Source organism: Saccostrea cucullata, unplaced genomic scaffold, assembly GCF_032062105.1.
Source record: "Saccostrea cucullata isolate Sc308-1 unplaced genomic scaffold, CSIRO_AGI_Scuc_v1 ctg5416, whole genome shotgun sequence".
In the NCBI taxonomy this organism is placed as follows: Eukaryota; Metazoa; Mollusca; class Bivalvia; order Ostreida; family Ostreidae; genus Saccostrea; species Saccostrea cuccullata.
The window spans coordinates 1-25,985 of record NW_026930305.1 but is presented as its reverse complement, the minus strand read 5'-3'; the positions used below and the strand labels follow the sequence as shown (position 1 = coordinate 25,985).

Here is a 25,985-nt window from a genome sequence, read left to right as displayed (position 1 = left end):
TATATAAAGAATACGTATTGGTCACTCTAAAAAAACACATGAACACTTACTGAATCGGGAGTCTCAGCCTGAATGTATATCCTGTGACTGTTCGATAACTATAAATCATATTTTATTGGAATGTTCTGTTTTTTCGCCTATTCGAAGTAGACTTTTTGGTCATGCAGAAACGATATATGATTTTTTTTTTACAAATATTAATGTACATGCAATTTTGGAATATTTACATGAAACTGATTTTTACAATAAAATATAGAAATGATTAGAGCAATTTTATGAGATATATTAAGATCATTTTATTTTTAAAAATTTACATATTTTAAATGGGACATAAAATGGTGCCCCGTGTTAAAGATAAAACCCCCCTGACACGTAAAAGATCGTTTCTATGAAGTTCGAAAAAGAGTAGGCTCATTGGGGGGGGGGGGGGGGGGGGGGGCGCCAGAGAAACCAAAATCGATCAAAAACCGGTCAATAAACAAACTTGTCCACCGAAATATGGCTGCAATATTGCCGACTCGGCGTTAAACAATAGAAATTCAATCAATCAATCCTAAGAATCAATGAGACATTATAAAGAAAACAATTAGAAAATATTTTTATATAACCGTATAAGAAATACATTGTAAAATCGGATCATATTAATTTAAATGACAATATAAATTACGATGGCATGATACTGATCATTCAAAATTGGTTCAAAGAAAGCGATACCTCATCTGAACTTCAATTCACGATTCATTAGTATGCCATTTTAACTCGGATTGTTTAGATCAAAAAAGTTTAAAATTCGGGTTCATCATACACATGCTGGGATCTTGTTATAATGTCTTCTATTGAGGTATCCATATAACATGTCTGGTTAGCCTCTAATTTCTTATTTATCCTAATTTTTGCAATGTGATCATACTCTCTTTTTACACTATTCGCTGACGACTTTTCGAAGCTTTCCTCTTTCTTATGATAAGGCTTTTTATGGATGAGTGTTACAGAAACAGCGACGACCAAGATAATGAAAATGATCGATGATACTGAGCCGGCGATGATATATGTGACCATATCACTGGTCTTTTCTGTGAAAAGAAAGAAAAACTTTTTTATTGGTGCATTTGGTAATCATCTTCAAATAATTCCAGCACATATCAATATTTAAGAAACCTTATTTTAGAAATGTAAATGGCTCTAAATTCGCTTTTGTGTACATTTTGACCTATGACTTTTACAAGAGAAATATTTCAAAAATTATTGAAAAAACTGAAATAAAAAATATTTTATATTGAAAACTATATTGCAAATACATAGAAAAGACAATATGAGCAGATTTTTTCATCAACTTACTTATTTTTCTTGAAATGAATTTGAAAATTCCACTAGAATCACGCATGTGTAGGGGGACATTTTCAACCATGTCAAAATAAAAGACTAATATACGGCAATGATACCTTGTACACAGAATATTTTTATTTACTACTGTTTAGGAAGGATAGAATTTACATACAAAAGTATTTTAATGCACATTATGACTCTAATAAAAGAAAAAATGAATTTTATTTCTCCTCATATTTTGAACGTAACGTCTGTCCGTCTCAATACACATGGTAAAATGCTATTAAATGGGACATTCCTTATGCAAACACTCTTAATTTTCTTGTCTACTTGTAGAAAGTTTACTTTTTTATCAATTAAGTGGTCACAGATTCAACAGAAAAGCGAATGTGCCGAGAAATTAACAAATCTGTGAGATGCTTCCTGTGTCTGTCATGACAAGTGGGCGTTACGTGCAAATTTAAGAATTAAGCTCGGAGACGCTTCTTCTCATGCATTTGACTTAAGGTCATGAATATTTAAAATTTCTCCAATGTTCTATGCAAATATTTTTATATTTCTATCGGAAGAGCTACCGAGAGATTCCGAGAAGCCACGAAAGCTTGTCTGTCCAAGTGTTACGTTACAAAAAAGTATGTTACGTTCACAAAACTATAGGTCGTCTTTATCTTAGATTTTATACACATATCATCAACGATTGTCAACTAGTAGATGTATTTTGTACGTTTTGTTTAAATTATGAAATTGTACACTCTTCATGTAATAGATAAACACTTCAAATTTGGAATTTCTTACATAACTTACCGATTGACAGACATTGCCCGAATATTTTCGTAACGATGACGGACAAACCGAATGTCTGTCCATGTTACGTTAATCAAACAGATGCATTCAGATTTAAAGATTCAGTGAATTAAACCAAAAAGATATTTTATTCAAACATATTATTGTATTATAAGGCAGAATTTGTCTTTATAACTCAAACTATACAATTTTGTAGTTATTTTCTTGCAGTTTTTGAAACGTGTCTGTCAGGGTTAAGTGCGTCTGTCCATGTTACGTTATAGATTTTATCAATATTAAATAATATTATTTTCAAAATTTCCTAAGAATTTTCAAAAATAATATTATTTTATGTATTCTAATTCCTAAGAATAAAAGATTAGCTTTGAATAATAAATTTTATTGGCTCGTTTCAAACGGGTATTGCTCAAGAAATAACGTAACATGACAGACATGGTTGAAATTTTGTATGTTTAAAAGCGTATTGCAGAGATTTATCTTAGAAAAATTCAAATTTAAAATTTATAAGGAATAAAATTTGAACAAAGTAAATTTCATAAGATAACATTTCCTTTTTTGCTAAAATAATGAAGTTTAAAAGTGACTTGGCTGGATTAAGTAAAGAAGTCTGTCAGTGTTACGTTCGTCAGTTTTTGCATCAAAAGTAGCCTAAAAATCGTTTTTTTTTTCCTTCTATGTCAGAATGATTTTTTTAAACATTGTTTAAAGAAATGTTTAAATTTATTTTTTATTAATTATTTGTATTGCTAAACATAAAAAATTTTATCTAATCATGTCATAATATGTTACACGTCTGTCATGTTACGTTATATGTCTGTCATATGTTACGTTACACACATTTCAAACATTGATAAAATATTTATTTTTGACTTGATTATCTATTCAAACATTGTTTCACCCTCATTAAAGTGTAAACTTCAAATATACATAAAGAAATTTAAGAAAAAAGCGTGTCTACAAATTTCTTTATTTGTCCCCCCAAATGTACGCAAGAGCGAATTTAGAGCCAAATATTCAGAGAACGCATTTTACCTCATAATTACTAAGCATCTAAATTGTGGGGATTAAGAAAGCACATTTACAATACATTTTTTCATCAGGTGTTTCAATAGCTCAGACTACTCTGAATCAAAATTTGTCATCTGGTAAGGCAAACCAAATTGCAAATAGTTAAGAAGAGACTGTTTTTGCTTTATCTAGACGGTCGAATAATTATTTGTATGTTTTCTTTATCCTTGGTCAATAAACGAGAAAAAAAAACCTTTTTTTGAAAGCCATGTGATATCGAATAACTGCATCTCCAAAATATGACAGTTGCGGGACGTAATTCGTTATTCTGATTCAGTGATTTGTATTATGGATTTGCCCCAAACAAAGAATACACAAAAACACTCGAAAACAAACAAACACAAAACAAAACAAACAAAAAACCCAGAAATAAATATAAGCTTACATAATTCCTTCGTTTCCTGCACTCACCTCCATATGTTTTATATAAGAAGTAGTCATATGTTGTTAAAAAAAATAATAAACTTAACCATTGCATATTTTTAAAAATTAATAAACTTAACCATTGCAGATTTGCCCTGTCCAACCATCAATACAGCCGAGAAGACATGCACCAGTGACGTCATCACATGAGGAGCTGTTCTTACAGTTAGGAATGTTGCAGGAATTGTTACATTCCTGACCAAAGAAACCGTAATCACATTCTAGACAGAAACATTTATATACAGTATATTTTATTCCTCTCTCATGAATGATGAATAAGGCTATTGACAATATTTAAAAATACAAATATTCAAAGTTTCTATTTTTTTCCGAAAGTTTAAAAACAATGTATATAAAGTTTCATTTGTAACCTTTTCCTTTTTTTGAGACAACAAAATAAAAGAAAGAAATCATTTTTTCTTTTTTTTTTTTTTTTAGTTCAGGAGTGACTAGCATTTACATTAAAAAAAAAACACCTCCGGAAAAAATAAACTTTTCACATGGTTTTTCAGATTAGAAGAGTCGCCCGCGTGGCGCATTTGTTAGAGCGTCTGCTCTAGAGTCGCGAAGTAAGGAGTCAATCCTTACGTCGCAGGTTCGAATCCCACTGCGGGACGTGAAGACCGGTCCTTCGGATGAGACCGTATAAACCGAGGTCCCGTGTCGCAGTAGGTGCTGGCACGAAAAAGATCCCTCCCTGCTCAATGGCTCTCAGTGCCGAGTAAAGGACAAAATTTGCAGCTCTCCACCGGCAAATGGTGGCATCTCCATATGAGTGAAAAATTCTCGAGAGGGACGTTAAACAATATACAATCAATCAATCAATCAATCAGATTAGAAGATAAAGGATAAGGTGATAATTAGCAAACTCTGTTCTGTCTATAAAAGAGAAATCTTAAACTTGGAATCTAGACTTACTTAGATTACATTGTTCTCCCATCCAGCCGGCGGAACACCCATTAGGACAAGCCCCGTTTATATTGTTGCATGATTCTCCGTCACGACATTGTGCACAAGTCAGAGAGCAATTCGGTCCATACAGTCCAGCTGAACATTCTGGATTAGATTATTTTTTTAAAGAGAGTACTTAATTTTCACAGCAAAAATAAATATAAATACAGAATCTATTGTTGTGTTTTGCATATCAATGGGTTAAAAAAAGATCAGGGCGAAGGATCATGAAATCTATTTAGATTAAAGTCAAATTTTCAGTCAACTGTAAAATATTTATCAATTATTGAATGAATCTCTTTATTAACAAACAACAACAATATTATGAAGCAATATTGATAGATATTTTTATTTTAACTGTTTTACGTAATCAAAATTTTAGTAAAGCATGAATATTTTGACTTAAGCGTACAAAGCATTATGATCAAGGGCCAGGTGACATTTAATTATTCTTTTTAAATACTCTGTTCACAGGTAGTTAAAATTCATTTTAGATATTACTTTTTTATGTAACCAAAGGAAAAAATACAACAATATCCTTATAGAACTATAGCAAAACCATAAATTATAATATGTAGTGATGTGAAATATACCTGTAGTGCAAGTTGGTCCTGTGAACCCATCCTTACAGCCAGAACACAGACCTGTCTGGACATGACAATTATCGTCTAGACAGTTACCAGGACATCTAGAACACTCCCCTCCGTAAAAGCCAAAATCACAACCTATAAAAATGTGTACAGACTTTGATACCTTGAAAAAATAGTATGTGAAACCTCAATAGCAGAAGAACAATCAGGCACATTGACGGACTGATCATCATTCAAATGTCCAAATAAATTTGATAAGTGAGAAATTGAAAATAAATACCTGCAACATTTAATTCGCAAATATTGATATATGCCCACTCTGACAGGGATGGAAGTTGTGTCGCATTCCTTGAGTTGAAAATAGTGACGTAACGACCCGAAGTGATGCAAGGAAAAGATATTGTATTGCTTGGTATTTCCTCTACTGCATGATAGTGACAAGCATGGCCCGATTTAAAGTCTTCCGTGTCAGATACATAAACTGAGAAACCAGCAAAGGTATTTCCTTCTGTTAAAAAACAGGGTTGTTAATTATTGAATTGTGGGGAAAAAATGTTGATTACCGTCTTACAGTACTGTATATTTCCCTTACAGCTTTCAGATTGTAATGATATTTTCTGAATGCTCATGTAAATTTTTTTGTTTGTTTAATTTTATCGTCCCTCTCCAGAATTGTTCGCCCATAAAGAGACACATTACTTGCTGGTGCAAGGCTTTAGATGTTGAGGTTGATATTTACGCAATACTCAAGGCTATTCGAAAGACATTATTTCTGGTTTTTGTGGCAACACCTACTGCGATAGGGAATTCAATTTTAACACTCTCAGTCAAGATCCGGTATTCATGTCCCGCAGTGGATTCGAACCTAGAACGTAAGGATTAACTCCTTACTTCACAAATCGAAGGAAGCGTTAAAGTGATAAAGGGTAGTGATAAAGGCTTTATAATAATAATAATAATAATGATTGTTTTTTATATAGCGCTTTTCTAGCATAAATGCTACTCAAAGCGCTTTACAATACATTATTACCCCTGCAGACCTTAACAATCCAGAATCTTTATAAAAGAGTTCGGGTTCGGGATCCTTCTACACATGTATTTGGTACGTCACAATCAGCTGATCACTACCATATTAAGCCAGTTGTGATAATACCCAGGATCAATGCAGACGTCTCACGACACTGCCCCGTCCGGTGTCCACAACTCAGGTGGGTTGTAATCTATTGTTACCCCTCACCATTTTCACGAGTTGTACTAACTGTATTATTAGATACATAGTCTTTTAATGACAGGGTATGGGATGATACCTGGTTAGTAAATTTCATACCTGGCGAGGCGGAGCCGAGTCAGGTATGAAATTTACTAACCATTTATCATCCCATACCCTGTCACTAAAAGACTATGTAACGAATTTATCCCACCGATGAAACATTTACGTTTTATCTGTAGTTTATAAATGGTTTTCTCTGCTAAATGCTTCATCGCGCTTATACTGTGCCTATTATGACGTCACGTTTGTGTTTGTGACGTAATATATCGACCGGGTATAGATTTTACTAACCGGGTATGGATTTACAACTGACCGGGTACAAGTAATCCACTGCCTTCACGTGATAGACTTCAACCAATCGTAAGCCAGGATTTCACGGAAAAATCAACAGAGGTGGGGTAAATTGCATTTCCTTATACTAATGCACTTCACAACACTCTAACCACTGCCTCACGCCGCCGATAACAGAAAAATAAAAATAACTAAAAATGTAAAAGCATATCGACTTACCATTACATTTTACTGACACTGATTCACCAGAAGAACAATTTCGTCCTCCCATCGGACATTCATTGATGCTGACTTCGTCCCCTTTACATTCAGGATCATTTAGAAGAATCCTAGAAGACATATTCACTTTTCTGTATGATGGATAATCTCTGGAACAATAGATATTTTTTTTTAAAGAAATCGTCAGTTTTTTTTTTAACAAACAAGTTCAGTTTTAATTTTTTTTTATATTTAATTTTTAAACCTTGTAAATGATACCATTTTACAGATGTTTCATTTTTTTAAGCCATGGTATTAAAATAAATTGGAAAAGCATTTTAGACTTCTTTATAGAAACAATTAGAATAAATTTTGAAAATATTAATTCTATACTTAATATTTATTCTTTGTGTAATGAATTGAAAACAAAGAGACGGACGGCGGACACCTTACTACATGTACTTCCAAACTATTTTTTTTTCTTGACAGGCTACATGAAGGGCTAAATAATGAAATGCTTGTATTAAACTTACGGAATAAATCCCCATATCAGACAGATAACCATTGCATCTCCTGTCCCAAAATTTTCCCCACAAATTGTTCCATTATCTACCAGAAATACATGTCCTGCACCGTCATTATCTGGCAGTACACCAGAAGTAGTGGAGCTTATTGGGGATGCATCCACACCCACTGTGAAGAAATAATTGTGCACATATTGATTCTGTTTCAAACAGAATGCCCCACATTGAAAAAAAAATATATGCGTCTCTTCTGATTGCGTTAACAATTATAAAGCCCTAACTATAATATAAAAGAAAAATATTTCGCAAGTCTCTTGCCTTCAAGTACAAGTCAATATATTTCTTAATACCACAATGTTTCAAAATGTAGGGAAAAATGGATAACTTTCTTATTAAAATATACACCAAGTAAATACTTTTTCTACACGGAAAACTCAAAATTTGCAACGAGATGAATCGACCATTTATACATTTTCTATTCCATGAAGGATATCATTTCAACAAATTTATAATGAAAATGCTTCAGCAAAGAAAATAAGGACGGAGAAACGTGCATGGAGCATGCATCCTAAACAAAGGAGAAAATACTTACAACCTCCATGAAGAATTGATATCGATTCGATATTTTTCTTCGAGCCAAGGTCTACCCTTAACCACGCCTCTTTCTGGTCAAAGCCCGTCAGTGTACATTTCAACAGTTCAGTACTGCGATCCCCGTCTACAGCATTACTCGGAGAAAAGTACTCACTGTTGTATCTAGTACTAACACTCACCGGCCTTTTAAAAGCTAAAAATTCTAAGAAAATATGGAGATATACTGTGAGAAAAAGTATTTAAGCTTGAAAAACTTCATTATGAGACAGAACAAAACTTGAGCAGAAAAAATACAGACCTTTAAACATTAGATGAGAGATGAGATATCATGGTGGAGGAAAAAAATTACTGATGAAATCGGAATAATTTTGAATGAAATTTGATGAAATCACAATTAACTTTGGCAGTAATAGAAAAATGATAATATTTATACTATATTTATGTTTTATGTATAGAATCATAACAACGATAAGATAAAAACAAATCTTACCAAAGGAGTTTGTTCTTCCGATTGATATAAAAATTACGATGGACCAAATCATTTCGTAGGTGTCCATACTGTAGTTGCCTAAACTATAATAGGATGTCCCTTTGCAACATCTTTTTGTTTTGTTCTGTTTTTTTCTTTTTCTAATAGCCTCTGAATACTTTCCCTTGAATTTCCGAACAAACAACATCACGAACATTCTTTTGAAGTAATCTTTATTTTAAGAGTAAAAATCTATCGAATATAAGTAAGATGTTTACATTGATAATTAGCCTAAATGATGCAATCGACACTTCTAAATATAACTCTTCAAATTTCCACAAATTCATACGAAATGGTGATTTGTGCGACAACGAACCAATGAATGTCTTAAAACATCCGTGAAATGATGAAAAGTCGATGCTGTATTACTTTTACAAGCCATGGTAAAAAATTGTTGATGAAATCTTAAATCGACATTAAGTATAAGGAGTTGGGGAAAAAATTGCAAATGAAGTGGATAATAACAATTGTATATTACGTAATATGTTTTAATATTTTGGTGTATTTTGTTTTGATATGCAACCTTTTTTTTTTATTTTGGCTTACACTTCCTAAGTTGTTTTGATTGTATTATTATCAGACGTAATCATATTTTATGTAAGGGATAAACAAAGCTCGTAAATCGGATTTTTTTAACGTCATTTTAGTAGATGATATTATTCATAAAAGTGTTTTATTTGACTTGTACAAAATTAGCGAAAGCTGTGATTAGCATTCCTACATGTATTAGCTTACACATTTTAATGAAATAGATGACCGAAGAACTAAACAGACAAATATAACACATAAAAAACGCACAGGCTCTTCTACTGTCCGACACGTAGGGCTAAAAAACCCTGATACTGCTAAGATAAGCAGTACTCTAACAACACAAATTTATTTTGATAATAAGAACTACAAAGGACAGGATAGGGTAAGAACAGTATTTGGTCCCCGATTTTGGGTGTCTTTCAGAATGATCCAACAGTTTATCCATAAAAACCTTTTCTCACCCCTGCCACAAAATGAGTATTGGTTTTAAGATTTAGAATATACAAGGGTCACAGTGAGGTCGGAAAATAGGCCAATTTTCGACGTTTCTCATTTTTGTGCAAATTTTCATCAATTTTACAGCACATTTTCTTTCGGAAAACATAAAGCACATACTTGCCTATCTAGCAAATTTATATATTTTATACAATAATATCAGATGCAGTTTATGTGTAAAAATCTCAGATAGTCAAGCTTGTGCTCTTTGTTTTCCAAAAAGAAATGTGTCCCAAATATGATAAAATTATATTCCACCAGATTTGAGGAAATTCTGAAAAATGCCCTATTTCTGCACCCTTTAGTGGCTTCCATGTACAACGTAAGCTTTAAATAAAAATTAGTGCTTGTTTAAAAGTAAGCATCATTTTAACTTCTTAACTACAAACTATCACAATTTTACCAGTGTTCTGATTTTAACATCAAATAACGGGCCAAATTCGGCTGTTACCCTATCTTGCCCTTTTCTACATGACAGAATGGCTTCAAATTTTAATGCGCAGATACATGTACCTGCTTTTATTGCATATTTTAATTCTGTTCTTCCTGCTTCCTTAAGAAAATTGTTTCAAACAAGTACTTAAATTTTATTTAAATAAACATTGTTCATACATTTAAGCTCATTATATCTGCAATCTCAGCATAACAATACTTTTCAACAAATATTAAATACAATTTTATAATCACTACATTTCTAGATTATTTTATACATAATTACTTAAACATGCAGTATAGTACTAAAATTAATGCCTTTTTTTAAAATTGTCCTCTCCTGGCAGACTGTCTCATTCTTTTACCACCATTTTGTAAATTGTGTATTTCAAAATGATATTATGTACATCTTTATTCTACATCCCCTAAAAAGGTATATATGTGTATAACTCTTTATATAGCAATACAAAAAAATGAATTTCCAAATTCTGTAAGCTAGAAAGACAGAATCAAATCTACTGAATGTTAATTTGGGTCTTTCTATCATTTAATCTCTTAAAATTTTCTTAGTTTTCTGAGAGCTTTCAAAAACAAAGAAGGTTTTGCAAATACAAATTCGAAATTCAAGATTCTTCGCGCTAGAAAGATAGAATCAAATCTACTGAGTGATTGATTTGAACCATTCGATCATAAAATCTTTTGTATTTTTTTGTTTGTTAATTATTATAAAAGCATTAAGTCGTTCTTATTTCTTCTCTCTTGCAATGATGCGTGAATCTGACCGTTGAATAAATCTGAAAAAAAGTAAAACCCACTTAGATCTAATATACAGGTATACAATCTAGGATTGACAAAAGACACAACAACAGGAACAACATCAATTGATCTTTCTGCCTTTTCAAACTTTGTTTTCTAAGATCGCTTTGATAACATAATGTTATCTGTTATCTTTATTTACGAAAGAGAAGTAAAATTTATTTTAAAGTTCTCCTGTTTCCGTCTTTCAATATGATTGTTTTATTTAAGGAATCACTGTCTAGTTAGTATGCTATGCCAGGGCACCTATGATAGTGGGAAACATTGGGCGAAGCCCGTTATGCATAAATTGTCCCATGTTTCCCACTATCGTTGATGTCCCTGGCTTACTATACTACATGTAACTAGACAGTGATTCCTTATATTTCCATTTCATTGTGAAATAAAATTGTAGATTTAGACTTTAAGAATGTAGACATAGACTTAAATTACACGAGGACTTCAATGTCAATTTCAATAGTCCTCGCCCACTGAGGTCAAACACATAGGCAGCCGCACAAGATTTACATGCATATTTGGCCTCCTTAGCGTCAGACACAGAGACAGATGCACACGAGATTTGCATGCATATTAGGCCTCTTTAGCTCCTGACCTATCGCCCTGCCTAATTTTCATTCCGGTAGATTTATCAAGAAATAAATTCCGACAACTTTCAAAGAGTTATCACAGAGAACAAAAAATAGAAATGGAAATATATCAACATTAATTGACCGTGTTTTCCCTTTTGAAAAATTCATTTCTAAATCTTTTTCACGTGTAATTGTATTTTTTGTAGATATATAATTTTCAGAATAAAAATCATTTTTATTTATTTATTTATTTTTTTTTTTGCTTTCGCAACATTCAACATAATGACCTTTCAGATTAAAAGCAAACATGAAACTGTACTTCGTAAAGTTACCTGATGAAGACAATGATGACGATGACAGCAATTATGATGACAATGACGCCGACGACTACACCGATAGCTATGGCAGCTGTATTCGTGTCCTCCTCGACAAGGCTGGATGGGTCTGTACCTTAAAATATACATTTTTGTGCATATTAAAGTAAAAAAGACATTTCTTTTGATCATACGAAAACATTTAATCCACCTTTTAAACTTTAATCTTAAAAAAAATGTTTAATGGAAACATTATACTTGTTTAAGAATTGAGTGTGTTAACTTGAAATGCGGAAGGATTTGTATGTATTAAAGTCAATTAGATAAGTAGAAGTTTATAAGCGCTTGTATGTTTCGATACACTATGCATACCATTTAATTGGAAAACAAAAGAATCAGGAAATACAGAATATTTACAGAAGATATATTTTCTCCTGACTTTGAAGAACATTATATTCATGGTTGGCTTTCATATAATTTCTTGCAAGTGCTCTTCATTCTGTTCTTTTTATCCATTCATCCTTGCATTGATATTAAATAGACCTTTGAATTGCAGATAATACATGTAGAACAAAGAATGTTTTCTTACTCTCAGTACATCGGTCCCCTTTCCACCCAGCAATACACCCGGCAATACATCTCCCATCAACAGGGTCACATTGCCCAGCTTTTCTACATCCACCACTGCATGATGTCGCGCACTTGTATCCATAAAAGCCGGTTGGACAAGCTGTCAGATTATATTTTAATTGATAGCTAATTTAAAAAAAGTAATATTTTAAAAGATTTTTTTTTTCGAAACAAAAATAATTCTTTGACGTAAAGCTTCATGCATTAAGCCTCTATTAGGTTTAAATTTGTGATTGAAAATATTAGAAAATTAAAAAAAAAATAGAAAGGTAGAGTCATTCTTATTCTCATGTAATTGCCATTTTTAATGTATTATCTTTATGTTTATGGTAAGGCTACCTACAGGAGTTACAAAATGGCTCTATCCAGCCGGGAAGACATCCTTCTGCGCATGTTCCGTTCACGTGGTCACATAATACGTCATTTGAACACTTTCCACATCGCTCAGTACAGTTGTACCCATATGTGTAGTTACTACATACTGAAAAATAGAAACAAATTATCAATATGGACTTTTTTGTTTAGATTTGTGAAAAAGGTTTAAAAACAATAGGGAAACAATAAACTAAAAAGTAAAAAGTCACCTCATTTCCCAAAATTAAAATAAGTCCACAAACAAAATTTGAGGCAATGAAAGCAATAAAAGAAATTATGAAAAGAACATTTACTTAACATTCAAAGGCTATAGTTTAAGAAGCATCCAACTGAGTGGCGAATTTTTTATGCAATGACCAATGTTCTATTTAATTGGTATTACAAGAAACAAAGAAAATGTGTTAACTTAAATTCATCTTTTTTCTAATACATGTAACTACAGGAGGCATTCTGATAATTAAGTAATGGTATTTTTAAACCGCTTATTAATGTAATACACAATCATCTATAATCAAAACAATTATTTTATCCTGATAGCAATTTTGATGCATAAATAGATCTAGGATGACTTAGCTTAATAACAAATTAGATATTCACAGTATTTTCCTCAAAATACATAAAAAAATATATTTATCACAAAAATGATGAAACAACAACCTTGAAAGAACGTACTTTTAGCTGAGCTATAATATATCTAGGAAAAGATTTTTTAAAAACCGCACTGAAAGTACTGTCTACACTGGACTTCGCAAGTTGATTTTGTAAAACTATTACCTTTATCACAGTCAATTCCATAGTAACCGTCATAGCACTCCAAACATTTTGCCGTCATTATATGACAGATTCCTTCACGACATTTTTGAGAACAAGGAGTGCACGTAAAGCCTCCCCTCCCTCTTTCACAACCTGGAAATATGAAATATTATATCAACATGTTTTTGTAAGCAAGTGGTTGATTTATCGAATCATAACTAAACATACGAAGATCGAGTGATAGTGGTAAGTTACAAGACCAAATGGAGATCTTCTGTTGAGAAAATATAACAAGAAATATAATATACTAATAATATTAAAATTTAAAATATTTGAAACAGTACATTTGCAAAGGGAAATAAAGACAAGATAATGTATTACATTTATTGAGTTCTAACTGTTGTGAATACTACAGTTGCATTGAATTCAGGTCATTGTCGATCATAAAAGTTAAGGAAAGAGTTCTAAAAAGGCAATATGAATTGCAATGGCATTAGCTGATTTTAAAGTTATTCCTATATAAACACATGCATATACTATGTTCATAATATTCAAAGAAATTTATCGATAACGAGCAGCATCCTAGATCAAATTCCATTTCATGCAAATCGGCAGCAGACCAAGCAGAACGTAACAGATGTGATAGAATGCAAAAGCAAAAATCAAACAAAAATTTTAACAAGAGGCCCATGGGCCACATCGCTCACCTGAGCACTGCGGCTGGGAAAAGTAGAAATTGGTTTATTATTGTAAAGTTTATATCCAACTGTAGTCCCATGATCAATCATGGCTTTGCTATTCTAAATAAGATTATTTTTAAAGAATTATCCTATATATGTCTATGTAAAACTTTGATTAGCCATTGTGGCCCCGCCCTACCCCTGGGGGTCATGATTTAAATAAACTTAAATCTACACTACCTGAGGATGCTTCCATATAAATATGATCAATTATGACTTTGTTATTCGTGCGAAGATTTTTAAAGAATTTTCGTATATATTTCTATGTAAAACTTTGGTCAGCCATTGTGCCCCCCCCCCCCACCTACCCTCGGGGGGTCATGATTTGAAGAAACTTGAATCTTAACTATCTGAGGATGCTTCAAACTAAATATAATCAATTATGGCTTTGTTATTATTGAGAAGATTTCTAAAGAAATGTTCCTATATATTTCTATGCAAAACTTTGTTTACAATTTTTGTCCCGCCCTACCCCCGTGGGTCATGATTTGAACAAACTTGATTCCAAACTATCTGAGGATGCTTCCATGTAAATATGATCAACTATGGTTTGTTATTCTTGAGAAGAAGATTTTAAAAGAATTTTCCTATATATTTCTATGTTAAAATTTGGTTTGTCATTGTGGCCCCGCCCTAACACTGGGGGTCATGATTTAAACAAACTTAAATCTACACTACCTGATGAGGATGCTTCCATATAAATATGATCAATTATGACTTTGTTATTCGTGAGAAAAAGATTTTTAAAGATTTTTCCTATATATTTCTATGTAAAAAATGGTCAGCCATTGTGCCCCCCACCTACCCCCGGGGGTCATGATTTGAACAAACTTGAATCTTAACTATCTGAGGATGCTTCAAACTAAATATAATCAATTATGGCTTGGTTATTCTTGAGAAGAAGATTTTTAAAGAATGTTCCTATATATTTCCATGCAAAATTTTGTTTTCAATTTTGGTCCCGCCCTACCCCCGTGGGTCATGATTTGAACAAACTTGATTCCAAACTATCTGAGGATGCTTCCATGTAAATATGATCAACTATGGTTTGTTATTCTTGAGAAGAAGATTTTAATAGAATTTTCCTATGTATTTCTATGTTAAACTTTGGTTTACCATTTTGCATGGCCCCGCCCAACCCCAAGGGGTCATGATATGAACAAACTTGAATCTAATCTACACTACCTGAGGATGCTTCCATATAAATATGATCAAATATGGCTTTGCTATTCTTAAGAAGAAGATTTTTAAAGAATACTCCTAAATATTACCATGTAAAACTTTGGTCGACCATTGTGGCCCCGCACCAACATCGGGGGTCATGATTTGAACAAACTTGAACCTACACTACCTGAGGATGTTTCCCCATAAGTTTCATCTTTCCTGGCACAGTGGTTCTTGAGAAGACTTTTTAAAGATACAACCAAATTTTCATTAATTCCCAATTATCTCCCCTATAATGAGAGCGTGGCCATTCATTTGAACAAACTTGAACCCCCTTCACCTAAGGATGCTTTGTGGCAAGTGTGGTTAAAATTGGCCTGGCGGTTCTTGAGGCAAAGTCGAAAATTTGAAAAGTTAACAACGACGATAACGACGTCGACGACAGACAACGGACAAATTGTGTTCAGAAAAGCTCATTTAGCCTTTGGCTCAGGTGAGCTAAAAAGGAATAAATTTTCAAAACGTATTGATGTCACGGATCAAAATTTAGAAATATGCCTTAATCATATCATGGCGGGGGAATAAAACCGATAGGTTTTTTCCCCCGAAAATAAAGCATCTGTATTAAGCCTAGCTGTAACACGTTGATTTTTACACAATTGAATAACGTATTAAGGTATTGTCATGGAGTTAAATTAAAAAGTATACCTTGATCAAATCATGGCGGCCGGGGGGGGGGGGGGGGTCCATAGCTTTTTTTCCGAAAATAAAGAATGTGTATTAAGCCTACCTGTAACGGTGATTTCACACAGTTGAATAATCGCAGTTGCAGAATAGCCATCCGGGTATTTAACATCCGGAAGTCGCTCATTATAAAACGTGAGGAATCTTCCGTGAACTTTGCAGTTTATCTCCATGTACAGTTCCGGAAGTGTAGAGTCGTTGTGGTTGTAACAAAGATGTCCGTTACGAAAATTAATGTCGTCATCAGAAATATACAAAGAAAACCCTGCCATTGTGTCAGCACCTAAAGAGAAAAATTCATGATGTGCCATTACTGAGGCTATGCATCTATCCATTTTTAATGACCCAAAGTGCATGGTTTCATTAAAATGTATTTCTTTTCAATGTTTTGAAAATTTTGATTAGGTGGTAGTGATAAACGTCTTATAGATTTGAATTTCTGATTATATTGGACAATAAATCATTTTGTTAGGAATATGCCGATAAGCATTTTAACCTGCATTTACTGTAAAGCAAAATAAATATATATACAAAATAACAATCACCCAAACTTTCTTTAAACGTATTACAGGTATTTAGGTACCTTTTCTCAAAGAATCAAGAAAGGTACTGTCATTTCATTTAGTCATATATTTTTTTTTCCGGAACTCGTTGTGAATTTGCTTAAGGGACTTCTTATCAAGTAGTTTTCATCAAATTCATATTTTTAAAAAAAAAGCATTGATTTTCAATTTTCCTTTAAAAAGCTTCATTTTCAGTTTTTCTTTCGAATGCTATACATTTTATTTTTACACAAAGATTAGGTTTCTTCCAAATTACATTGAAATGCTTTATGCTATAACACTCACTGTTTTTTGCATAAGTGATGTGTATATACAAAATGCTCGCTCCCGAAAGATCCACCTGCCACCACGCTTGAGTTGCATTCGTCAAAGTCTGTGTACACTTCACTTCATCCTGGCTGACGTCACCATCGTTTGCTAGTTCCGGTTTACTCCAAAAGTGTGCGCGTGAACTCATGATAGCATGCTTTTCCAAGGCTAAGTTCTGCTCTAGAATTATCATAGATATTTGAATTAAACAAGCCAAGCTGCATACTAATTCGGGAGTTCACATGTATGACAATAATTATTTTTGAAGATTTCACATCACGCTTATCTTAAATTATATAAAGAAATTATTAAGAATCTTCTTAAAGGCAAACAATTTAATGATTATCATCTAGATCTGTGATATGACCTTTTAAATAAAATATTCTTCTTTTTTTTAAATAAAGTATTTCTGATTAGCCATGTAATACTTTTTTGAATTAGAAGATTAACATTTTCGAATATATTATTTTTTGCAAAACATGTTTTAAAATGATTTGATTTTTAATGACACTGAAAAGCGGTTGTAATTTGATATAAAGTTACTTGATACGGAAATTAAAGACGAGATTTCAAATGAAATTACACCATTCTCTATTTTTAAATTGTTATTTTTTACCCATGTAGATTTTCTCATATTGGAATGACGCCTTTTTAGCAAATATACAGACATTTAACATGGATGATTATTCCTAAATAAAAAAAAATACTTATCTGCAGTGCATAGAATTCTGGTGTATATAAATAAAATGTACTTACCATATCCATAATTATTCCCAAGGAGCGAAATCAAAGAAATGAAAAATTTTGTTAAAAGCCTCATTTTTTTCGAAATGCAATTGTAATTTGTTAAAGGTTTTCATAAATCAACATTATTTTATTCATCAAAAATCCTCATAAGATTCTACGTTTGTGGCCCAGAAAATTGTAAATCTGAAAATTCGATAATATCAGTAAACATTTCAAGGTGGAGTCCAAATACAGCTAAGCATATTAGCATTGTTTCCGTTAAGACTTAATTGAGTCGGAATAATTTTTAAAATACTTGCATTCCTGAATTCCACATCCTTGAATGACTCCGATTTCAATTTTAAGCGTTCTATCTATGCAAAGATCACATTCCTTTGCTCCCGGCCACTCGTTAAATAGCTTATTTGAATATCACAATCATATCTAAATTACACCACACAAAGAATAAAGCATTAAGGTATTTAGGCTATGAATTGTTTTTAGATACATTTGATAAAGAAAATACGGTTTTGCTGTTTTACAGCTTCTTTCTTTGTTGTAATATAAGAAAATCCATGTGAAGATGATTTAAACACCTCTTTGCCTGTTAATATGTCATAAACATTTATTAAGAACAGTATGTATTACAATAGGCATGTATATGTAATTTAGAATTGGTAAAAGAGCGGTTTTGCTGTTATGACAGCGTTAAAACAAATACACATGTAATAATTGTAATAAATTATGCAAAACTTTTGTTTTCTCTTGTTTTCTTTCTATTTCATAAATATTAAATATCAATTTATGACATGGAATTTAAAGATAATAATATCTGTATTAACAATGCCATTTACTTTATTTCTTTTGCAAGAAAACACTACTAATAACTGATTTTCTTTTCTTTTTAATTCAAAAAGTATATTTTCTTAAAAGTCAAAACAAAGTTAAAATATTATTTATATATCTCACAATACAAAATTTATTTCAAATTAATCCTTAAAGCTATTCCCAAGAACTGATATAACGGTTTTCTTTGGAAACATAATTCATCTGTTCGTGGTGTGAACTGAAATCATAAAAGTGAAAATTATGAAATATTTCCAATAAAATTATCTTCATATAATTTATAACTTTGTCTACTGAAATGAAAATCATTTCAATTGATAAATAAAATCCCTTGATTTTTTTTATATAGATAGTATGAATAGTGATTAGTGTATATTGAATAAAAAATGAATTATTAACGATGTTTGTGAATGCCCTGAGAAAATATGGCAAAAATGTCCTATCTTTCATATGTTATCTCTCCCATTACTTAAAAAAATATTTGCATGTTGTTTGCTGACATGTTTGACAAGAAAAACAGAGGTAATTGGAAATAAAATCACAATGAAATGTATAGAAATAACAAACAGTATTTAAGATAAAATGTCAATAAAACAATACAAAATAGGAACAGAGCAAAAAACGGACCTTTAAATCACCAGAGTTGAGATCAGGTGTCATGGAGGGAGGATCATCCCTTGCCGACGATCTAATGGCGAAAAAAATCAAAGTTTCTTACCCTGTGTTTTCTTGGTTGAACGACCGACCACAAGTAGTTAATACGACATCTTGATCTACATGACCGGCATCTAAATTATTTTCAAAACACTCCTTATGATTTTTTTTTATTCTCTAAACAGTTAACGTATTTTGGCATCTGCAAGTGATATCTTCAATATGGTATATACATACTCTTTGACATTGCTATGAAAAGAAATGTCTATACAGCAAGATACTTAATTCTTTGAATGTTGCTTAAAAATTGATGTAATTTTACTTATAGGTGTATACCTCTATTTTGTCTATCAGCTGCATGATTCCCACTGTTAACATCGGCGTAGTAATTCACACTTAGAATACTAAGGCGGCGGGGGAATGAGGAGCCTCTGACCTTTGACCTTCCCGTGAACCTAGGATTCAAATTTCATTTAAAATTTGTAATCCTTCTTTAACTTTTATCATGAGAACAGCAAAATTGATTTTCCATGATAATTTTCAATACTATTTGAATAAATTCCATAAGCAGATATAAGAGGTTTTTATATCATTCCAATAAAAAAATTAAATTAAATATTGTAGATCTGTAAAACCGAAAAAAAAACCTCAAAACTACAACAACAATAATGATGTCAATGATAATGAATAAAGCAGTCACTCCAAACACGATTCCAAGTAGCGTTTCAGCAGGTATTCCATTTATCTCATTGACTTCTGAAATATAAATATAAAACCTGATGAGAAATAATGATATCAAGTGAAATTGTTTGTGTATATTAAAGAACAGTTTTGCCCTATCATCCATATTGCTGAAATTAAGTCTCATTTAAAGTTAGAGCAATGGTTAAATTGCCAAAATAAATGTAGGTCTAAAGGTCAAGTATTACCCGGTACGTGAATATATGATGCCTCACCTGTGATACTTTTTTCATAATCGGCGTAAAACAACAGTTATATTTGGCAAATCACTATGTTGTTGTACACACATATTCTAGTGTCTTTTAATATAATTGAAATATACGTATTTTAATTTCTAATTCTCAAAATGCATTAAACAAGTAACTTGTCATTTTCCAAAACAAAGCAATAATAAAAAAATGCATAACACATAAAAATAAATTGCACACAATGGAACTTGCCAATGAATCATATGGAGATAACGAACGGTATTTTAGGATCATAAGTCCATAAACAATACAAAGTAGGAGCAGAGTAAACACAGATCTCCGAAACATCAGAGGTGGGATTAGTTGCGACGGAAGAGTGAGCATCCCCTGCCGACCGGTCACATCCGCTATGTGCTCCTTGTCATGATCGGGAAATAACATTATATACGTCGTCAATTCAGTGTATAATTAATGGACTAACAATTAGTATGGAAAACGTCGGTCAGCATTTGACTCATTGTAAAATTTATTTGCTGACAAGGTCATTGTATCGACCATAGAACTTATGAAATGATGACTTTAAACGAGATCGACTGCTGATATTCTTGATACATCAACTTCTTCGTCATTAATTTGTCTCGTTTTTAAAACTGTTCATGGGTAGATCAAACTCTTTCGTAGATAACGTAAATAAGATAATTGAGATAACTGAGATAAATAAACCCCTTTGATTGTGATGAAGGTATTTAATGATAAAAGGCATATTTGTACCTATCTGACAATGGTTTCCGATCCAACCTGATAAGCATCCGCCGTCACATGACCCGTTCACATGATTGCAGTCGGTAATATTAAGACAGTGCTCACTACAGTTTCCCATACAATGCTCACCAAACGTTCCAGTGGGGCATTCTAAAATAAATTATTAATGTGTTCACTATTCTCTGACAATCTGAAATAAAATCCTTTGTCATATTTGCTTTTTTAATCAGGCATATCACTTTGTATGAGATTAAAATTAATTTCTGGCTTTTGCTGATTCTCATAATAATTTCTTATATCCTGCATTGAATCGCCATTTACTTATGAATGCATGACCTAATTTTAGTTACCATCTCAAAAATACTGAATATATGAGGTGTCCTTTCATTATTTTAGTCACCCCATAAAATGAAAAAAAAGATCACCTAATTCACAGAAGTTCCCAGTCCACCCAGCCATACACCCATTGGTACAAAACCCGGTGATTTTATCACATTGACCAGACTCTATGCAATAGTCACTGCATTTCTGTGTACACATGTCTCCAAAGTAACCACTTTCGCAACCTTTTGAAATAAACGAAATTGCAATACATTTAAAAATGTTCAAAATTTCTTTATTTTGTTTATTTTTTTTAATTTGATATTTTTATTATCATAAACTTTTGTTCAGAAATGAAAGTGAATAAAATTGGGCAGTAGGTAAAGCCTATTTTAGCCATTTTCATATTGTATATGAAGATAGTTTTCTCCTCCACCCTTTATTTCACTTTATCCTCTTTACAAGTCAGCAAATTTGTAACAGGTAAATGAAAACAGGAAATTTATTCTAAGTCCTTACTCTCGTTGCAGTATCTTCCATGCCAGCCCCTTGCACACCCTGAGAAACATGACCCGTTTACATGAGAACAAATATCTTCCTCTAGACAGTGCCCACAATTAAAGGAACAATCTGGACCAAAAAACCCGTCTGGGCACTCTGAAATGTACATAAAATGAAATAAAATTACACTAAATCGCAATTTCAAATACTTGGATCTTGACGCAATTCCTTTGAAACATTGTGTGTGTATATATAAAAGAATAAAAAGAGGCACTTTATGACATCTACCATCCCTAGATATGAACAGCAACCAACTCAAAACTTCAAAAGCAATTAGTATGCACACAAATTACCCCCCCCCCCCAAAGAAAAAAAAGAAACAAAACAAAACATTGAAATATAAACTTTGTACATAATAGGACATTCTGACATACTTGCCAAACTATGAATTGACATATACATTAATATACATTATCTGTTATCAAGAAGATGGTTGAATTAAATCTACTCACTCTGGTCACAAAACTCTCCTAACCAACCGTCGGCACAGCCATTTGAGCAGAATCCATTGATATGGTTGCAATCTTTCGTATTTTTACAGTTGACGTTGCATTGTTGCAAACAATTTTCACCGTAGTAACCAAAACTACACACTGAAATTTATATAATACCGAGAGACAATATAAAATTGATTGACTTGCTTCTTCGTTTTGAGGTAACTGAAATATTGATATCATTATTTCTTTCTGGATTTGAAAATGTTAACAGGTGAACACCAAATAAAAAGAATAAAAACAAATTCATTTAGCAATCTTTTGGTATTATATGTTACAATAACTCTATCCGTATAATGAATAAAAATGATAAATAGAAATAATGATCATTTAATAGTGTCACTTTACGTATAAATCAATATCAAAGTTCACAAATTGCCCTGTACCTATGTTGCACCTACTTCCTACCCAACCATCTGCGCATCCATCTGAGCAACTTCCGCTGGCAAAATCACAAATGTTTCCACTGACGCAATGACCACACTTTTGTTGACACTTTTCTCCGAATTTTCCCTCAGGGCATGCTATGTTAATACGAATGATGTAAAATATTGCTAGTTAAAACTGCTCAGTAGCAAACAAATGTTTAGCGAAATTTATTTTTACAGATCCTATTCCAAAGGGTTCACTATTAATATAGTACAAGAAGGTAGAAAAACTTCACATTAGCCAGTGAGTGAGCACATTGCACTTACATTCATTACAAAACTGACCCAGCCATCCATCTTTACAGTCCGCTTGGCATGCTCCTGTGATGTGATTACAGGGGGCGTTGTCAAAACAATGGCCGCATACCTTACCACACTCCTCGCCGAAAGACTTTTCAGTGCATTCTGAAACATGCTTTTTACGTTACATCTTATAAAGTACATGAGAAAACTCTTTTTATACAATTGTTTTCAGACCTGGGAACCATAAAAGTTAGACGAGCTCACGTTTGATCTTAGTCTCATTTTTCCACTGTATGTTCTTTTGGTAAAAGTTAGACTGAGATCAAAAGTGAGCTCGTCTAAGTTTTGTGGTCCCCAGGCCAGATCTAAATAAATAAATTCAGTACGTGGGTAAACTTTTTTCAAATTCCATCTTATTTGAAGATACAAGTTTCCACTGCTGATAAACCCACACATAGTATGGTTGTATTCTTTAATCATTTCATTACGTTTTAAAGTAAAAACTGCCTTGCTTACAAACCCGGTATCAAACAACTATTTTTTAATGATAAATTCATACTCTGATTGCATCTTGCTCCCATCCAACCAGCAAGGCATCCTCCCACACATGACCCTGTCACATGATCACAATCCGCGGAGTCGACGCAATGCGCACTACACGTGTCTTTACACATAATACCGTATGATCCTTTTGCACAAGCTTGAAAAAAGACCGCAAAAAAATTGAAATAAGAAAAAATGAGATGAAATTAAATACTTATCATTTCATAACACCTGTCCGTTTGTTCAACTTCACAAAAACAATCAAAACATATCTTACAATTGTTACAATTCTGTCCTATCCAGCCTGATGCACATCCGCTTGCACACGCACCATGTATTTTGTCGCACAGTTCTTCATTATAGCAGTGACCACATTTGCGTTTGCATTGTGCTCCGTACCAACCTCCTTCACAAGCTTTAAAAATAAATATGAGGAAATTGTCAGCGTTTGTTTATCAAATCTGTTCACCCAATGTGGAATTCACCTTATTTGATTGAATTTTGCATTTATCTATAACATGTACTGTTTACCAAGGAATAATATAAAAGAGGAAACCTATTTTCAATCTGCACTCTGATTTTGATAAATGATAGAAAAGTTGCCTTTTATTACATTTTACTTAGTATATACTTAAGAAATAAGTATATTTTTTTTACTTATATCCGATTAATTGGGATAAAACGGATTGGTCACGTGATCAAATGGAAGATTTGATCATGTGATCAAAGGAAGATTTGACCATGTGCCAACCCGTTTTACATCCCAATAAAACTCAAAAAATGATACCTTATTACTTATATTTACATTTGTGACTTACTCATACTTTAAATTTGCCTGATTGTGACTTTTAACGTGTGAAATGCATTATTTTTCAAACCAATTGGCATGTATGTAATCCACTGAACGCGCGTCTACCCTTCATGACGTCATTGAGAAATTACGTCGAACGTTTATCTATACGCACATTTATGACCTCTTGACCCCATACCTGTATTTATACAGTTATAAATGCGCTTGCTTTCAGTAGTTTTATATAATGGAAAACATTTGCAAAATGTAAATATAAAGAAGTGAATGGAGAACGTTGTACATGTACGAGGTAATGTTTTCCATGGGTTCATTTACATAGAAATCATGAAAGGGGGACTTCAATGGATCAGTGAGATCATGCATTCTAGTTCTTTATTTTCCCTCTGAAAAAAAATCAACTCAAACTTACTCTGTTCACAGCGATCACCGACCCATCCATCCAAACAACCTAGGTAACATTCCCCCGATTTACTGTCACAATTTGTAGGATCGAGGCAATGCGGACTACATTTGTCCTTACACATAACGCCATATGATCCAGACTCACAAGCTATTAATTAAAAGTAAAAATAAAATAAAATATTTATAAAAAAGATAATTGAACGCAAAAAATACAGCGCCTCTCTGTTGTTGCTTAAAATACATCTACTTTACCTATGCAGTAATTGGATTAAATGATATGGAGAAATAGTGTTCATTCTGCTCATTTGCATATCAGCCATTTTTGAACTATAATGGCGCCCGATTCCATTAAGGTTTATATACAGAAAAAAAAATTGCACTTTTTTTATATTCTTCCTATTTTGGATAAAGTTTTTCCGCCGATGGTTTGATTCTTCTTGGTATTTTTTACCGGAAATAACAAGATTGTAAATATCAAAATGAAAGTTGTGACCACCTTTTTGATTTGAAAATTCGAAGCGAGAGTGTATTGTTTTAATGAAGGAAAGAGTACATTTTGGTGTTTTTATAATTTTTGGTGAAGAAATGTGTTTATTGCAAGTTGACTGCGTTCTTTCGCCGATTAAAGGTACAGAAGTGAGCCTATTTTTATAAAATACACACGGTTTACCATTCCATCAGGAGGTACGACCGCCTTTTTAATTTGAAAAAGGCATTTTTTTACATTATGATGACCTTAATAATATAGGAAAAAACGATATTCTAAGTCGTCAACTGTTAATTACACAAAATTCTAGCTTTGTATCTAAGACGGAGACTTGAACAAAATACAAAACGATACAGGCTTGCAGGTTTATACATAAAATTATAATGGAATAGAATATTTCAAGTTTATACAGTATCTAATGAATACTAATGAGAAATAAATTACGTGGTAGCAATCTCATGAGATCTCGAGATCTTGAATAAATTGCACACCATTTCTCCATATGAAAGACATATTTGATTTTCTTTTTCAAAATCAAAATGACTTTTTTTTTATTTATTTAACTGAGTTTAAAAAGATTTATCTTAAGAAATACCTTCCCGACAGTCTTTGCCCTTCCATCCTGCTGAACAGCCTTCGGGACAAGATCCATTCACAGGATTACAGACTTCACCATTCGAACACATCCCACATAACTCTTCACAATTCTCACCGAAAGTTCCTTCTTCACATTCTAAAAGAATAAATTGTAAGCAAAGTCATTCAGAACAATCAA

General features: G+C 32.5%; 3 protein-coding genes and 1 long non-coding RNA gene across 5 annotated transcripts; all 4 read right to left on the bottom strand.

The window, feature by feature from the left end:
* Nucleotides 1-581: 581 nt before the first annotated feature.
* Nucleotides 582-3,841, bottom strand: LOC134283648 (uncharacterized). Its single transcript, XR_009995513.1, has 2 exons — nucleotides 3,702-3,841; nucleotides 582-1,073 (listed from the first exon to the last, which is right to left on the bottom strand). It is a non-coding gene; the product is annotated as an uncharacterized LOC134283648 (long non-coding RNA).
* Nucleotides 3,842-4,516: 675 nt separating this feature from the next.
* On the bottom strand, nucleotides 4,517-8,046 carry LOC134283649 (multiple epidermal growth factor-like domains protein 10). The gene is made up of 6 exons (XM_062766150.1): nucleotides 8,038-8,046; nucleotides 7,455-7,645; nucleotides 6,943-7,091; nucleotides 5,443-5,670; nucleotides 5,166-5,297; nucleotides 4,517-4,677 (listed from the first exon to the last, which is right to left on the bottom strand). Exons 1-6 carry the CDS (start codon nucleotides 8,044-8,046, stop codon nucleotides 4,517-4,519), a joined length of 870 nt encoding a protein of 289 aa, XP_062622134.1.
* Nucleotides 8,047-10,217: 2,171 nt separating this feature from the next.
* Nucleotides 10,218-18,380, bottom strand: LOC134283647 (multiple epidermal growth factor-like domains protein 10). Its single transcript, XM_062766149.1, has 8 exons — nucleotides 17,760-18,380; nucleotides 16,980-17,183; nucleotides 16,178-16,414; nucleotides 13,505-13,636; nucleotides 12,699-12,836; nucleotides 12,315-12,455; nucleotides 11,744-11,861; nucleotides 10,218-10,820 (listed from the first exon to the last, which is right to left on the bottom strand). The coding sequence occupies exons 1-8, from the start codon at nucleotides 17,821-17,823 to the stop codon at nucleotides 10,772-10,774; spliced, it is 1,083 nt and encodes a 360-aa protein (XP_062622133.1). The 5' UTR covers nucleotides 17,824-18,380; the 3' UTR covers nucleotides 10,218-10,771.
* Nucleotides 18,381-18,511: 131 nt separating this feature from the next.
* Nucleotides 18,512-25,937, bottom strand: LOC134283645 (multiple epidermal growth factor-like domains protein 10). Of its 2 annotated transcripts, XM_062766146.1 has the most exons (14): nucleotides 25,806-25,937; nucleotides 24,731-24,871; nucleotides 23,788-23,925; nucleotides 23,527-23,667; nucleotides 22,992-23,129; nucleotides 22,683-22,820; nucleotides 22,255-22,395; nucleotides 21,761-21,898; nucleotides 21,346-21,486; nucleotides 20,930-21,070; nucleotides 19,877-19,985; nucleotides 19,566-19,684; nucleotides 19,294-19,363; nucleotides 18,512-18,795 (listed from the first exon to the last, which is right to left on the bottom strand). In XM_062766146.1, exons 1-14 carry the CDS (start codon nucleotides 25,894-25,896, stop codon nucleotides 18,732-18,734), a joined length of 1,710 nt encoding a protein of 569 aa, XP_062622130.1. In that variant the 5' UTR covers nucleotides 25,897-25,937; the 3' UTR covers nucleotides 18,512-18,731. The 2 variants fall into 2 exon arrangements, 1 of the variants encoding a protein (XP_062622130.1); XR_009995512.1 differs by lacking the exon at nucleotides 18,512-18,795 and having other exon boundaries at nucleotides 19,930-19,985.
* Nucleotides 25,938-25,985: the final 48 nt, after the last annotated feature.

Excerpts from the sequence above, each read along its gene's own strand:
- LOC134283649 (XM_062766150.1), bottom strand. Across the intron at positions 7,092-7,454 it reads CTGATATGGGGATTTATTCC|AGATTATCCATCATACAGAA; the intron begins GTAAGTTTAATA and ends CTATTGTTCCAG. Across the intron at positions 5,298-5,442 it reads TTGCGAATTAAATGTTGCAG|GTTGTGATTTTGGCTTTTAC; the intron begins GTATTTATTTTC and ends ACATTTTTATAG.
- LOC134283647 (XM_062766149.1), bottom strand. The coding sequence starts at position 17,823 with ATGAGGCTTTTAACAAAATTTTTCATTTCTTTGATTTCGCTCCTTGGG. Across the intron at positions 17,184-17,759 it reads TGGGAATAATTATGGATATG|AGCAGAACTTAGCCTTGGAA; the intron begins GTAAGTACATTT and ends TGATAATTCTAG. Across the intron at positions 12,837-13,504 it reads TGGAATTGACTGTGATAAAG|TATGTAGTAACTACACATAT; the intron begins GTAATAGTTTTA and ends TCTATTTTTCAG.
- LOC134283645 (XM_062766146.1), bottom strand. The coding sequence starts at position 25,896 with ATGTGTTCGAATGGTGAAGTCTGTAATCCTGTGAATGGATCTTGTCCC. Across the intron at positions 19,685-19,876 it reads ATTGTTGTTGTAGTTTTGAG|GTTCACGGGAAGGTCAAAGG; the intron begins GTTTTTTTTTCG and ends TTTGAATCCTAG. Across the intron at positions 18,796-19,293 it reads TTCAACCAAGAAAACACAGG|TTCACACCACGAACAGATGA; the intron begins GTAAGAAACTTT and ends TTATGATTTCAG.